At 46.3% G+C, this 17,028-nt stretch overlaps 1 protein-coding gene across 1 annotated transcript in view; it reads left to right on the forward strand.

Annotated features, from left to right (window-relative positions):
- SLC25A13 (solute carrier family 25 member 13) overlaps positions 1-17,028 on the forward strand; it is an 85,899-nt gene that overhangs the window by 25,550 nt on the left and 43,321 nt on the right. Inside the window, exons 4-6 of the mRNA XM_075271792.1 lie at positions 9,354-9,469; positions 13,234-13,373; positions 15,461-15,607. Coding sequence (XP_075127893.1) covers positions 9,354-9,469; positions 13,234-13,373; positions 15,461-15,607 — 403 coding nt within the window. The remainder of the gene's footprint in view (positions 1-9,353; positions 9,470-13,233; positions 13,374-15,460; positions 15,608-17,028) is intronic.

Below are 17,028 nucleotides of genomic sequence, written 5' to 3' on the forward strand. Positions count from 1 at the left end.
GCCAAAATCGCAGAAATGCGCCATCCCATTTTGTGCATGCAAATTAAATAGGACTTAACATGAAAATATTATTTTCCATTCCCCTATAAAAATTTTTGCAACCTATATGTTCATCTCTAGTGATAATCGTGATTACTATTATTTTAGTGTGTAACGGACATCACTAGAGACGTATTTTACTGTAGAAAGCTCAGGTATAGACAGGACATTGATTGGGTGAAATGTAAACTTTATTTGCGACTTTGTGTATAAGTTGTGTAAGTGTTTAGTGCAACTTTTTTTTTTTTTTTTTGGTGCTGTGACCTGGACAATGGTAAACGTCTGGGTCACAGTGCCGTTAAACTTCCTGGTTATGTTCAGGGGGTATAACATAAGAATACCCCACTAGTAAAGCTCAGGGGGGGAATTACATTATACCTGTATGTGACAATCAGAGACAAATGTACAGTATGCTCTGATTGGCAGGAGAAGGGTTAATAAGGACAGAAGAGTCCCTGCCACCCCCCTCCTATTGTCACATACAAGTTATGCAGAGAGTCAGTATGTTTCTCTGTCTCTCTCTCTGTCTGCTGGGCTGCTCGTATCCCTCTCCCTTTCCTGTTACAGTTCGCAGTTCGCACTTTATAGCTCTATATATTTGGACTGCATCAGCATATCTTGATGCTTTCAATTGCATTTTAAAGAGGAGAATCTCATTTTTAAAATGATACCAAGAATTTGATGATTGAACTTACAGTTTTGGAGCGATTCACTGTTGAAACGCTGTCGGGAATTGAGATCTACAGTTGGATCTCAATGCCAAATAGCGTTTTCAACAGTGAATTGCTCCAAAACTGTAAGTTCAATCATCAAGTCCCTGGTATCATTTTAAAGATGAGATTCTCTTCTTTAAAATGCATTTTTAAGGATCAAGATATGTTGATGCAGTCCAGAGATATCGGCATTAGTAGGGAGGGCGTAGTAACTACGTCCTCTACTACTGAAGCACGTGCGTCCTTGGGAGCACGTGTATAGCTATGTGCTTGGCAGCGAAAGGGTTAAGGTACAGACCATCAATATTTGATGTGACCTTTGCCGTCCAACAGTTCCAGACAGTTTTTGCTAGAACTGGGCGGGGAGGTTGTTCCCACCACCATCTTGGAGAACTAAGCACAGATCTTTTTGTAGATGTGGGCTTGCTCCAATCTGTTTATCTCTTCGTGGCATCCCAGACAGACTGGATGATGATATCAGGGCTATATTTGAGGGAGGGGGGGGGGGGGGTCATATCATCACTTCCAGGACTTTTCCTCCAAAGGACAAAGGTGATATCGAATATTTGGGTCATTAGCAAAAATAAACAATTAACCCTTCCATTTCTGAGAGCATTCTTACTCTGTGCAACATTGTTGCCTGCCTGAAACTTTTGCACCACACAGCCCTATAGCTCCATACATGAACTAAATATTTGGGTCCAACGCTGAAATTGATCAAGATGGGGAAATACTTTTCTGATCCTCCAAGACAAAATCTTGTCCTTGGCTCTAGCCTTAAGGTCACGTACACGAGCCATTGTTCTAGTCTGGCAAACAGTAACCGACCATTAGTCGTCTGATAACTCCAGCGCTCACCCCAAAAAGACCAGGGCTTGGTGTCCACTTTGGGTTGTTTACAGGTAAATCTGCTGGTGGTGCGCCGTCCCCTGCCTGACTTTTCCTGGTGCCGTCCACTTTGGGTTGTTGACAGCTAAATTCCCTGCTGATGGTGCGCCGTCCCCTGCCTGACTTTTCCTGGTGCCGTCCACTTTGGGTTGTTTACAGGTAAATCTCCTGCTGGTGGTGCACCGTCCCCTGCCTGACTTTTCCTGGTGTCGTCCACTTTGGGTTGTTTACAGGTAAATCTGCTGGTGGTGCACTGGCCCCTGCCTGACTTTTCCTGGTGCCGTCCACTTTGGGTTGTTTACAGGTAAATCTCCTGCTGGTGGTGCGCCGTCCCCTGCCTGACTTTTCCCGGTGCCGTCCACTTTGGGTTGTTTACAGGTAAATCTCCTGCTGGTGGTGCGCTGTCCCCTGCCTGACTTTTCCTGGTGCCGTCCACTTTGGGTTGTTTACAGCTAAATCCCCTGCTGATGGTGCGCCGTCCCCTGCCTGACTTTTCCTGGTGGCGTACACTTTGGGTTGTTTACAGCTAAATCTCCTGCTGGTAATGCGCCGTCCCCTGCCTGACTTTTCCCGGTGCCGTCCACTTTGAGTTGTTTACAGGTAAATCTCCTGCTGGTGGTGCGCCGTCCCCTGCCTGACTTTTCCTGGTGCCGTCCACTTTGGGTTGTTTACAGGTAAATCTCCTGCTGGTGGTGCGCCGTCCCCTGCCTGACTTTTCCTGGTGCCGTCCACTTTGGGTTGTTTACAGGTAAATCTCCTGCTGGTGGTGCGCCGTCCCCTGCCTGACTTTTCCCGGTGCCGTCCACTTTGGGTTGTTTACAGGTAAATCTCCTGCTGGTGGTGCGCCGTCCCCTGCCTGACTTCTCCCGGTGCCGTCCATTTACATTACCTAGTCACAGCGGTTGCCAAGAACCTGTTAATCTCCAAAATATGATATATCTTTCCACCCCCATGGAAGGGAAAAAAAATTACAGGAAAGGGGGGAGGTGGGAGAAGGCTGTACGTGAAGATTTCCTGATGTAGACATGGCTCAGAAAATGGTTCCCGAGCTCCGGGTGTCAGCGCCGTTAATTGTTCGCTGACACGTAATTCTCTTGTTGCCGGGCAACCCTGCACTTTGAAGCCTCTACCGATGCACTAAAAGATGACATTATATAATAGAACGACACACACAACCTACTCTGAAAGGCATTAGGGAGTCATCGCGCCTCTCGCTCCCGGCCCCACCCACAGTCTATTGTGCAAGTTACAATTATTTGTCATTTGGGCAAAATATTTCTTTTTCCGGACAACATTTCTGAAAATAATATACCGAGGGGAAAATGACATTCTCAGTAATATCGGGCGCCAGACCTAAAGACACCTCGCCGCCATCTCGGGACGTGATCGTCTTCAATCAATGTCTGCATGGAAAATGGGTTTTATTGACTTATTTTATGGCCGGAATGTATGTTTGTAACGAATGCAAACAAGATGTTCTCTATGGGACTTGTAATGGGGTACAGGAGTTCGGACAACCCTTTGGATACTTTTTGGACAACTACTAACCATATTTGCGGCATGTACAAGACCGAGGTGGGGTCTAATAATTATGGCGCTCCGTCAAACCCCCTCCCCCCCACACCATTGAAGCCAATGTAACACGGTGCCTCATGCACGCAACCGAGTGTGCAGGACAAGGGGCTTCTGATGTGTGTGACAAAAGGGACTCGGATGACATCTGACTGACAAAATTGGACCTGCACATCCTGTTGTATACCTGAGCAGGGGTGAACCATGGGTTTGTGCCGCCTGAGTCGGACGTCAGAAAGCCGCCCCCCCACCCCCACCCGGGGCATCTTTAGCAGGCAGGGAGAGGACCTGCTCTCTGCCTCAGCGTGAGGGGCGGCCGCTGAAGCAGCGCTGCTCCAGCGGCCTTCCCAATCCACCGCTTAGTGACGGTGACCCTAAGCCAGTCCAGGACAGCTTGTCCTGGACTGGCTTAGGTCAGCAAAAATGCCGCCCTCCTCGGGGCCCTGGCATAGCGCCGCCTGAAGCGGTCGCCTTATGGGAGGTGCGGCGCTGTACCTGAGGCCTATCCCATTTTTCGGATCTATAGACGTGCAGTGCACCAATGCATTGCATATGGTGAGCGGTGTAATGCTCAGGGAATCTGCCCAGGCTGATCTGCAGCGCAAGTGGATACCCAAAGTGGATAGTCCCTTTAAAGGGGCTCTATCATTGGATTTTCGTAATTTGAGATAAACATATGCCTAAATAGCCTTTACAAAAGGCTATTCAGGTCCTGCTAATCATTTTTGAAAAGACCCCCCCATTTTAATGAATTACTGTTAAAACATATATTCAAATCAGTCCAACCGTGCACCCCCACGTCATAGCTTATTCACGCCCTCCTCTCTTGCTTCTTCTCTGTAAGACCTCCTCCTCCTTGCGATTCACTGCCTCCAAGTATCTTTATTCCCGGCAGTTTCGATCGAAATCTCGCGCATGCGCAGTAGCACTCCGTCCCGCGCCATTTTTGTGTATCGAACTGCGTGACTGTACTGCGCGTAGTTCTCAGGGCAGCTGAGCATGCAGTTCTCTACCCAAAAATGGTGCGGGAGCGTGCGCAGTAGCGCTTCAGAGGAAACGCTACTGTGCATGTGCGAGATTTCGATTGAAACTGCCGGGAGTAAAGACGCTTGGAGGCAGTGAATCGCAAGGAGGAGGTCTTAAAGAGAAGAAGCAAGAGAGGAGGGTGTGAATAAGCTATGACGTGGGGGGGGTGCACAGAACGCCCAGGGTGCACGGTAGGGCTGATTTGCATATACGTTTTAACAGTACTTCATTAATAGGGGGGGTTCTTTTCAAAAACGATTAGCAGGACCTGAATAGTCTTTTTAAAGGCTATACAGGCATGTGTTTATCTCAAATTACGAAAATCCAATGATGGAGCCCCTTTAAAGGGATGATCTGCATGGTTTTTGCAGAATCCCCTCCAGTGCTCGCCTGTTACATGACAAGGCTACGTTCACCTCTATGCTGGGAATCCCGAACCATAAAGTCCTGCAGTCCTGACTTTTCTTCCAGCTATTTTGGAGGAATAATATGGGCACCTATTGGACTCCATTATAGTCATTGAGACCCTTGGGCGTCATTGGTGGGCCGTTTTACGTTCTTATGGTCCTTCAACGGACCAAAGGAACAGACTTCCTGATGCAAAGGTGAACGTAGAACAATCTATGGAGGGGCGTAGTAGTGTAGTATTACATCCCAGCCTTCTTGTGGCCGGGGGGCAAACGCATCGTCTGGCAATGTGCTGCTCCTGTCCTATACAATCCATCCGGAGGAAAAGACCTGAAATACAACAAGACTTCCTACACCTCTATAGATGCGTTATTACTACTCCATGTAAAGGTCTCCTCTCTCTGAGTTATCGATTTATATACAACAACCAGCTGCTGCAGTGTAAAGTATGGAGGCTCTATGAGCTCCACCCATTGTTCTAGCCATCCAGCAGCTGAAGCCGAAACAGAACGGCTTGAAATTAAAGGGTTTATCCATGATGACGACATTGAGCCCTCACTTCTTCTTTTCAGGAAGTGACATCACGTCCGTCGATCACATGGTCATGCTGCAGCTCGGCATCATTCAAATGAACTTTGGTTACAATGAGGTGTGGCATGGGTCCAGTAGATGGCGCTGCCCTGGATCTGGGAGTGTTGGCTATGATGAGACCCCATTATTGGTGGCTTTGCAGTCCAAGTAGAGGCTATGCCTTTCCTATCTGGTGCTGTAGACACAGCGGGCATTGCCTCGTATGAACAGTCACAGGACGTAGCGCCACCTACTGTACCCACAGCATATCGTGAAACACCTGATTTTACCCAATCCATTCTAACACTTGAATGGGACTGAGTGCGGCATGGCCATGTGACCAATAGACATGATGTCACTTCCTGGGTAGAGCAAGCGGCGCCTTGTATCATTATGGCTGCTTCCTCCTTCTCAGGAAGTGACATCACGTCCTTTGGTCACATGACCATACTGCGGTTCTGTCACGTGACGTCACTTCCTAAGAAGAAAGGAGGCAGCCATGTTTTCTAAACCCATACAATCCCTTTAAAGGGTTTAGCCTGGACTATGTGTGACTCCTTTATTGGGTCTCCAGATAAAAGGCCACAATCCTTTTGCACCGTTTTTTTTTTTTTTTTTTTTTTTCTGGCCCGTCTATACCATCGGACACAAAAAAAAAAAAAAAAAATTGTCCGTCTGCGCAACCTTATTACGTAAAATAGCAGATATTAATAGGAGGTTTTAATCCGATGACTAAAGGGGGCGCCGGCGGATCAGCCCCGCGGCAGCTGCAACAAAATTAACCCAATTTTTCCAAGTTAATTAAACCGTCTATTTTCATCTTCTTGTATTTCGGGCTCTCTACAATGGGCCGGCCTCGGCGGTAAATCGCAACAGATTTACTCCCTAATAACGGTGACGTATTCACTTACCCAAATGATGACCCGCACAATAAAGTAACCCAGCATCAATTTTACACAGTCAATTACATGCCGAGCTCTTTATGTCTAAAGAAGCCTAAGTAATGCCAAGCACACAAGCCCGTCTTCCCGGCCCCGAGCGGCGGCGGCAGCGCCGAGGGCAGTTTCCCTGGTAACGCGCTCTCTTTCAGGATTAGCCCCCACCCCCGCACCCCTGATTGCACATCATTAGGTGTCATTAAATAAAATTTAAATATGAACTTCAACATACGACTTAAAATGGATTCTTTTCATGTGCGGGAAAAACAGGTGTTCCAGCCGCCGCCGGGCCGGAATACATTATCTGCCTGATAACTTTCTCCAGATAATGGAGTACAATGTGTATGGGGGAAATAATCACAGGGCTAATGAAAGAGTCAAGATCTGGGGGGAAAAAAATGCAAAAAAAACCCTACATTTTTGAAAAAATTTTTTTTAATTTTGTAAATTTTTGAATTTTTTTTTGTCAATTTTTCAATATTTTCTAGTGTTTTTTTTTTTTTTTTTTAATTTTATTTTGTTTGCCACAAAGGGGAATTAGGATACATGTATTCATTGGACGTAATCCTTTCGCTGAGCTCAATTCAGTGAAATTGCTCCTTTTTGTATCCTTGGTTCTCCTCATTAACCTTTTGAGAAGTCTCCAAGTGCCTGAGAGGTTTTTTTTTTTTCTTAAACAAAAAGACCAAGCTGCAGCTTTCGTTGTGTTAACTTGGACAGAACGATACGTTATCCTGCAGCTTCCAGTGAGGTTTGGCTCTGGTTATTTTTGTATTTTTTTTCCTCCCATTGGGAGCAGAAAATTTTAAAAAATGTCCAGAATTTTCATTTGGGGATTTTTAAAAAAAAAAAAAAAAATTAAACTTTTTGGAGTAAGTATAGTATTTGTAAGAGTTCAATTATTACAGAAAATTTTGTGAAATTTTACAAATTTACAAATCTGAAGTTCCCAAATATTTAATTCAGATTTCTGTCAAGTTTGTATTGTGTAGTGTGTAAGGAAAATGACTTCCCTAGGGTTAGTTTTGATAGCTCTGGTAATCTAGGGTAGTGGAGGCCACTCAGTGACTGTACCAGCAGAATAGTGAGCGCAGCTCTGGAGTATAATACAGGATAAGTAATGTAATGTACACAGTGACTGCACCAGCAGAATAGTGAGTGCAGCTCTGGAGTATAATACAGGATAAGTAATGTAATGTATGTACACAGTGACTGTACCAGCAGAATAGTGAGCGCAGCTCTGGAGTATAATACATAAGTAATGTAATGTATGTACACAGTGACTGTACCAGCAGAATAGTGAGCGCAGCTCTGGAGTATAATACAGTCTAAGTAATGTAATGTATGTACACAGTGACTGTACCAGCAGAATAGTGAGCGCAGCTCTGGAGTATAATACAGGATAAGTAATGTAATGTATGTACACAGTGACTGTACCAGCAGAATAGTGAGTGCAGCTCTGGAGTATAATACAGGATAACTATTGTATGTACACAGTGACTGTACCAGCAGAATAGTGAGCGCACCTCTGGGATATAATACAGGATACTTAATGTAATGTATGTACACAGTGACCGCACCAGCAGAATAGTGAGTGCAGCTCTGAAGTATAATACAGGATAACTATTGTATGTACACAGTGACTGTACGAGCAGAATAGTGATCGCAGCTCTGGAGTATAATACAGGATAAGTAATGTATGTACACAGTGACTGTACCAGCAGAATAGTGAGCGCAGCTCTGGAGTATAATACAGGATAACTAATGTATGTACACAGTGACTGTACCAGCAGAATAGTGAGCGCAGCTCTGGAGTATAATACAGGATAAGTAATGTAATGTATGTACACAGTGACTGTACCAGCAGAATAGTGAGTGCAGCTCTGAAGTATAATACAGGATAACTAATGTATGTACACAGTGACTGTACCAGCAGAATAGTGAGCGCAGCTCTGGAGTATAATACAGGATAAGTAATGTAATGTATGTACACAGTGACAGTACCAGCAGAATAGTGAGTGCAGCTCTGGAGTATAATACAGGATAAGTAATGTATGTACACAGTGACTGCACCAGCAGAATAGTGAGTGCAGCTCTGGAGTATAATACAGGATAAGTAATGTATGTACACAGTGACTGCACCAGCAGAATAGTGAGCGCAGCTCTGGAGTATAATACATGATAAGTAATGTATGTACACAGTGACTGCACCAGCAGAATAGTGAGCGCAGCTCTGGAGTATAATGCAGGATAAGTAATGTAATGTATGTACACAGTGACTGTACCAGCAGAATAGTGAGCGCAGCTCTGGAGTATAATACAGGATAAGTAATGTAATGTATGTACACAGTGACTGTACCAGCAGAATAGTGAGCGCAGCTCTGGAGTATAATACAGGATAAGTAATGTAATGTATGTACACAGTGACTGTACCAGCAGAATAGTGAGTGCAGCTCTGAAGTATAATACAGGATAACTAATGTATGTACACAGTGACTGTACCAGCAGAATAGTGAGCGCAGCTCTGGGGTATAATACAGGGTAAGTAATGTAATGTATGTACACAGTGACCGCACCAGCAGAATAGTGAGTGCAGCTCTGAAGTATAATACAGGATAACTATTGTATGTACACAGTGACTGTACCAGCAGAATAGTGAGCGCACCTCTGGAGTATAATACAGGATAAGTAATGTAATGTATGTACACAGTGACTGCACCAGCAGAATAGTGAGCGCAGCTCTGGAGTATAATACAGGATAAGTAATGTAATGTATGTACACAGTGACCGCACCAGCAGAATAGTGAGTGCAGCTCTGGAGTATAATACAGGATAAGTAATGTAATGTATGTACACAGTGACTGTACCAGCAGAATAGTGAGCGCAGCTCTGGAGTATAATACAGGTTAAGTAATGTAATGTATGTACACAGTGATCTCTGCAGCATATAGACTGTATATATAGATGTTTATAGGGTTGGATCTGTTGCACCATTACTAATCTATTATACTCCCCTGAAATGGGGCAATGGGCACGAGCCTCATGAGGATTTTTGCCTTCCCCTGGATCAACACTGTAGGGGATTGTAGGGTTATACGGTGGACTTGACGGACTGATGTCTTCATCCATCCTCATCTACTATGTAACTATACTGAACCTTCACTATTGTGTCTCTTAATTTAACCCTTTGTCTTTGCAGGTTAATCTCCTTCCAAGAGTTTGTGGCCTTTGAGTCCGTCCTCTGCGCTCCCGATGCGTTATTCATGGTGGCCTTTCAGCTCTTCGATAAAACAGGGAAAGGCGAAATAACTTTTGGTAAATGTTTTTTCCTCTACTTTTTCCTATTCCATATAATAATAATAATCCGGCCTATAAGGTCGGTATGGCGAGTCTTTTATTAGCCTGTAGTACTTGTTATTGCTCCGTCCACCGTTATGACCTTACGTTTCCCATATATTGCGCCTCTTCCCGCTCTGTGCGTATGCCGAGGCGGCGCTGTATACTTATTTGATAGACTTGATCAGAGATGTAAAGAGTTTTCAAGCAGATTTTGTGAAACATTTACCTTCCGCGTCCGCCTACAACAGTGAAACAAGTTAAAAAGTGAAATCAAATAAAGACGGAAAGAAATCTGCATCTCAAAGAGCGCCGTTCACCTTGTCAGCGTTACAGCGAGCGCCAGAAAAGAAACCTTCATGTCACAGTCTTCTGTTAAGTTATTAGGACCTGCATGGAGACGCCAAACCGCCTGACAAGTCGCCATTTATATACCTGAATATTTGTTATGTCTTCATTGTACTTGTTACCACAGTAACAGTCATTTCACACTATGCAGGTATATGGCTGCTTTTATGGTACGTTTCCCCATACATTTAAGCATGTTTTAGGGCCGCAGTATCTTACGGTGAGATATTGTAGGCTGGGATATTCTTCTATGGATCTCATTTTGATGGGTCGGCTCTGTTTGGAATAATCCCTATTTGAAGAGGGCTCCCTTGATGGTATCCTGTTTGTGATCAGCTTTAATCTATGCCAATACCTGATAGTAGGTGTTCTGTTTTACTGCAGCGCCTCCGCAGGGCAAACTAGGCATTACACTGTGCCTGTTCAAATCAGTGGGGGGAGAGGTCATCCAGAGAAGACAACGCTCTTCTGTCTGGCCAAAAGATGAGAATCTGGAACAGAATGGGCCCCTCTTTCATTTAGCCTTATGGTCATTTGATGAACAGTCCATGGTCATGTGATGGACACACAGGTACTCGGCTCGTTACAGTCACAGCACGGTAATCGGACATCTAACTGATAATGAGCCGTGCGCCCATGTGCTCATCACATGACCATAGACCGCACATACCATGACCATGGACCGTACATCTCATGACAATGGGCTGCACATACCATGACCATGGACCATACCTCCCATGATAATGACCATGGACCGCACATACCATGACCATGGGCTTCACATCCCATGACCATGGACCATACCTATTGTGACCATGACCATGGGCTGCACATTCCATGACCATGCCTACCATGGACCGTACCTCCCATGACAATGACCATGGACCGCACATGCCATGACCATGGACCATACATCTCATGACCATGGACTGTACATACCATGCTCATGGACCATACATCTCATGACCATGGGCCATGCCTACTGTGGACCGTACCTCCTATGACAATGACCATGGACCATACCTCTTGTGACCATGACCATGGGCTTCACATCCCATGACCATGGACCATGCCTACCATGGACTGTACCTCCCATGACAATGACCATGGACCGTACATACCATGACCATGGACCATACAGCTCATGACCATGGACCATACATCTTATGACCATGGGCCATGCCTACTGTGGACAGTACCTCCCATGATAATGACCATGGACCGCACATCTTGTGACTATGACCATGGGCTTCACATCCCATGACCATGGATCATACCTCTTGTGACCATGGGCTTCACATCCCGTGACCATGGGCTTCACATCCCATGACCATGGACCGCACATCTTGTGACCATGACCATGGGTTGCACATCCCATGACCATGGACCATGCCTACCATGGACTGTACCTCCCATGACAATGACCATGGACTGCTCCGGATTAGGCCCAAATGAATGGGCCTAGTCGGGAGGGAGATGTCGCGAGGTGGACGTCTATGGCTGAATTGGCATGTCTAAAGGAAATGACCGGCTCCCATTGATTTCAATGGAAGTCGTTTTGTTTTTTGGTCAGGATTTTGACGCAGATTCCAAAAACAAACCCACATCTGAACTTGGCCTAATTCCGCCTTATTACAAGGTGAGCCTGTCCTTGAGGACTTGTCCCCTTTAACTGTAAACCTTAAACCCGGGTTACATAAAGGTTAGAAATAATATATTTATATAGATTTAAAAGTCAGAAAGTAGCTGAGTCGGGAGGCGTCAGACATCAGTAATTGTCTTTATGGCTTCGGCTGTACTTTACTAAGAACTTTGTGTAGGAAACCTTTGAAAACAGTTTCTGGCGTACATGTATAATTCACTCCAGTCAGTGTCAAAGCGAGGAGAGATGTGTCACGTTGAATAGAACAACACTAGGGCAATTTCCTTAGCGGTATACAAAAGTGATCTTCCCACACAAAACTCAATAAAATCCTCGGCAATTGTGCCTTAAGTACAGAGCTCATGTAAATATGATCCGCTAATTGTCCTCCGCTCCTTCCAGAGAGAAATGCAAAATAAAAATCCAGGTGACAGTGTACCTGGTACGTGAGCGCGTCTGGGGTGCACGCTGCTGTGCAAAGATTTTAGGCAGGGGGTGGAAAAAATGCTGCAAAGTATGAATCCTTTAAAAGGGGGAAACAGAGGAGTGAAAGTTCAGTCTCCACAAAAGTAATATATGGGGCTGCCAGGGTGTACGGGGCTGCAAGGGACAAGGGTGTAGGGGGTCTGCGAGGGACAAGGGTGTAGGGGGGCTGTGAGAGACAAGGGTGTAGGGGGGCTGCGAGGGACAAGGGTGTAGGGGGGCTGCGAGGGACAAGGGTGTAGGGGGGCTGCGAGGGACAAGGGTGTAGGGGGGCTGCGAGGGACAAGGGTGTAGGGGGGTCTGCGAGGGACAAGGGTGTAGGGGGGTCTGCGAGGGACAAGGGTGTAGGGGGGCTGCGAGAGACAAGGGTGTAGGGGGGCAGCGAGGGACAAGGGTGTAGGGGGGCAGCGAGGGACAAGGGTGTAGGGGGGCTGCGAGGGACAAGGGTGTAGGGGGGCAGCGAGGGACAAGGGTGTAGGGGGGCAGCGAGGGACAAGGGTGTAGGGGGGCAGCGAGGGACAAGGGTGTAGGGGGGCAGCGAGGGACAAGGGTGTAGGGGGGCAGCGAGGGACAAGGGTGTAGGGGGGCTGCGAGGGACAAGGGTGTAGGGGGGCTGCGAGGGACAAGGGTGTAGGGGGGCAGCGAGGGACAAGGGTGTAGGGGGGCAGCGAGGGACAAGGGTGTAGGGGGGCTGCGAGGGACAAGGGTGTAGGGGGGCAGCGAGGGACAAGGGTGTAGGGGGGAAGCGAGGGACAAGGGTGTAGGGGGGCTGCGAGGGACAAGGGTGTAGGGGGGCTGCGAGGGACAAGGGTGTAGGGGGGCAGTGAGGGACAAGGGTGTAGGGGGGCTGCGAGGGCCAGGGTGTAGGGGGGTTGCGAGGGACAAGGGTGTAGGGGGGCTCCGAGGGCCGGGGTGTACGAGGATTGCGAGGGCCAGGCTGTAGGGGGGCTGCGAGGGCCAGGGTGTTGGGGGGCTGCGAGGGCCAGGGTGTACGGGGCTGTAAGGGCCAGGATGTATATTAGTAATAAAGCCTAACCAGTCTAATGCTCTGGTACGATGTATCGGTCCCCGTAGGACCCCTTTAAGCAGTAACATGACTTTCCACCATTGCAGTCCTTTACTTCTGATCAGACACCATATTGAATCTTAACTACTTTATCTCTCCTTTGGCTAGGTCCTAGATATGGACGGCCCCTTTAATATCCTTATGCTTATATGGCCTTGTGTCACCATGTAGTGATTCCTGTTCTTCTACGGTTTCTCCTTGCAGAGGACGTAAAGCAGGTTTTCGGCCAGACCACCATCCACCAGCGTATACCGTTCAACTGGGGCTGTGAATTCATCCAGCTGCACTTCGGCAAGGACCGGAAGAGGCTTTTACCCTACGCTGAGTTTACCCAGTTTTTGCTGGTAAGTAATTGAGATGGACTTAAAGGGGTATTCCAGCCATAGCAGAAAGGAGTTGCATTCTTTAAAAGGGATTTATACTATTGGTGGCCTATCCTTAGAATATTAGATCTGTGAGGGACCGATACCCAGGACCCCTGCAGACTAGTTCTACCGGGTCATCTGGGCTCTCAATCGGGTTCTGGAAGCTGTGCTGCTCTCTGTACACACTAGTGGTGGGTTCTGGTACTACAGCACTGCTCCTAGACCTCCATACCTTCACCCACCATTACAGTTTGTACGACCATCCATCTCCTAGTATTATTTACATTTCTGTTCTGGTACAGCTGATCTGCTGGGGTTCCAGTTGTCAGACCCTTGCAGATCTAAGATTGACAACCTATTCTAAGACACTGGATAAATATAACCCGCTTCCCCCTGTAACTGGATCCGCACAGTGAACAGCCCCTAAAAATGATTTATAGCTTCTATCGGAGAACATCGTCTTATGTTGTTGGTTTCCTTCCCATCCGACATCTACAAGGATGAATGGATTCCGCAGGTTTCTTCAAGATGTCACATAAAGCAGAGAGGCTGGCGGTCCCGGGCCAGGAATCTGCCGCGCTGTACATGAGTTATGCTCTCGTTACGATGTCTAGACCTTGGGCTGTAGGCAGCAGCTGGAACCCGAGTGTACACGGAGACGCTTGTTTAACTTCACTTTCTTTTCATGTCGCTCTTAACCTGGACCAGATGGGGACCCGAATGCATTTTATGTTCTCCTTCCGTACACTGTTCCATCAGCTGGCGAGCTTAAAAGCCACCGCTAGCGAGAAGCCGGCGCGTTGCATCAGCAGCAGGAACATTTCCTCCATACAACATGCTGTGGTCAGGACTCCCGAGGAGGAAGCCGAAACATCCCATATCCGATTTCCTGAAAGATGTGCAGCCACATGAAAGCCGGGGCGCAGAGCGCGGCTATAAATCTGCAGGCTTCATTGGCAGATCCATAACTACGCCCCCTTCTGTTCGTTCAAGACTACTTGACTGATAAAGCATCTGATACTCCAAAATTTCCAACAGTCCTTATTCACTTTATAACCTTGGATAAACTGTATAGAGGTTTATCCATTTTGGAAAGTCATTGTACGATAGGACCGATCTAGTGGGGTTGAGCTGATCTTGAGATTTCAGGATCAATTTTAAAATCCGATTCTTTTCCAACTGATCGTGAAATTTGCTCGATCTCAACCCTAATTGTATATTATATATAGAGTACGGTTAAGCCGATCTTGAGATTTCAAAATCCGATTTTCGTTCATTTTCCAACCGATTGCGATTGTGAAATTTGCTCAATCCCGATCGCTCAACCCTACTCACTAGGATAGGTCATCACGTACTGATCTTTACAGATGAGGATCTTTATTACCATCCTTAAAGGGTTAGTCACTGATGAGACAACCTCTTTGAAGAGGATTTCCTATACTAGCCTCTTCAGTACTTGCCAATCACAGCACCATACATTGTATAGTGGCTGTACTTGGTATTGCAGTGTAGGGACTGAATGTAAGTTCACATCCTGTGTAGTGGAAGGGGCGCCTGGTGTCAGACTCCTGCTGATTATGATATCGATGATCATCAAAAGTAAACTCCCAGGATACCCCTTTCATGGAATTTAACTGTAGTTAAAGGAGTTATATGGTAGCAATAGAACTTACCGAGTCTTGATTCCAGCATTCATAAAAGGACGATACAAGGAGAGTAGATGCATGAGTAAGACGGGCAACATATGTTTCGCACCTCTCAGGTGCTTTGTATAAGGCTTGATAAAGCACCTGAGAGGTGCAAAACCTACGTTGCCCGTCTTCCTCATACATCTACTCTCCCCGTATCATGCTTTTATGAATGCTGGAATAAAGACTCGTTTTTAAAGAAAGCAGACACCCCAGGTGAGCCCCCCACTTGTCTCTCTTCCTTTTGTAGCTTATGTGTTCAGTTTAGTTGCAGAACTGCAGTGTTCCTGTGGGATCGGATATGCTCACATGCTTCTCAATGGCCATACATTGGGGGATAGCGATTTTTATTGACAACTCCGTCCTCTGTCATTGCAGGAAATCCAACTGGAGCATGCCAGGCAAGCTTTTGTCCAACGTGATACGGACCACACCGGGACAATCAATGCCATGGACTTCAGGGATATCATGGTGACTATCCGTCCGCACGTATTGACGCCATTCGTGGAGCAGTGCTTAGTGGCTGTAAGTAAATCTCCCTGTCTCTCATTTCCGGATAGCCGCTTTATCGTTAACTGTAATTTTTTATTGGAGAAAAATTCTTCTCTGTCCACTCGTCTGGCTCTCTTCTTTCCTTCACTGACTTTCACTCTTAAATATCTGCTGAATTCCGTCTTTATTCTCAATGATGATGATGGAACCCATCTTATAGATCTTATCAAATTACAGCTCACGGCCAGTCTGAAAAGGGGGAGGGGAGAATAGATACGTATAGAGAACTAGACACTGAGACTGGATGCTGCAGCTAGTAGTAAGTGTTCTGTCTCGACCCAATGATGGAACACACCTTCTAGATCTATCCAATTACAGCTCACAGCTAGTCTGTGAAAAGGGGGAGGGGAGAGTAGATACATATAGAGAACTAGACACTGAGACTGGATGCTGCAGCTAGTAGTAAGTTTTCTGTCTCGACCCAATGATAGAACACACCTTATAGATCTATCAAATTACAGCTCACAGCTAGTCTGTGCAAACGGGGTAGGGGAGAGTAGATACGTGTAGAGAACTAGACACTGAGACTGGATGCTGCAACTAGTAGTAAGTTTTCTGTCTCGCCCCAAGTGCTTAATTCAGGGGTGGAATCTTGCGTTTTCTCTATGTGCTGTGTATGGGAAACAACATAGCAGCTAGTCTCCAGCCACCAGCTCAGGGAAAACTGAAGATTAGATATAGAAACGGGAAAACTGCAAAAAAAAAAATCTCTTATAATGGCAATAAACTAGTGCCGTATAAGGGAACTGAACCCTTACTGCCCGACAGATTACAGATGATCACTGAGGATCCATCCGGAGGACACCTTGGGATCAAGTTATGGTCAGCGGCTGAAAACCCCACAAACTCATTAGGACCGATGCACCCTACATTGTAGGAAGGTTACATCATTGATTTGTGCCCATGGAGGTCCGTCTTTGGAGTGGCTCTGCACCATGGGTAACGGGGACGAGGATACGCTTTTTATTTCCCACTCCCCTTTTCTATTTTCTAAATCTCTAAAAATGTCCCAAACCTAAGCCTGCCGCCTGTGTCCTCAGTGACGTTTGTTCGCGTTTCTTCCTTCCTCCTGGCCGCTTTATATTGCGATGTTTCCACATTCATTACCTTAACTAAATAGACTTGTAAAACATTTCTGACCCAGGCAATATTGAAACTTCAGCCTTGTAAATCAGCGCCGGCCGGGCCGCCGTAATCCGCCGCCATATGTATTTGTTTAGGATCTCGGCTTGCGCTTTCATGGAGTTTATTAGCAGGAGAAAAGTATGTTCCTTGACAGCTCACTTTGTCGTCTTCATAAATCTTTTGCTTGTGTGTTTTTTTTTGTTTTTTTTTCTCTCCAAATGTACGACTAACCATTTCTTCCGCCTTTTTCCCCCCGCGTTTCATTGAAG

Source organism: Leptodactylus fuscus, chromosome 4, assembly GCF_031893055.1.
Source record: "Leptodactylus fuscus isolate aLepFus1 chromosome 4, aLepFus1.hap2, whole genome shotgun sequence".
NCBI classification, from domain to species: Eukaryota; Metazoa; Chordata; class Amphibia; order Anura; family Leptodactylidae; genus Leptodactylus; species Leptodactylus fuscus.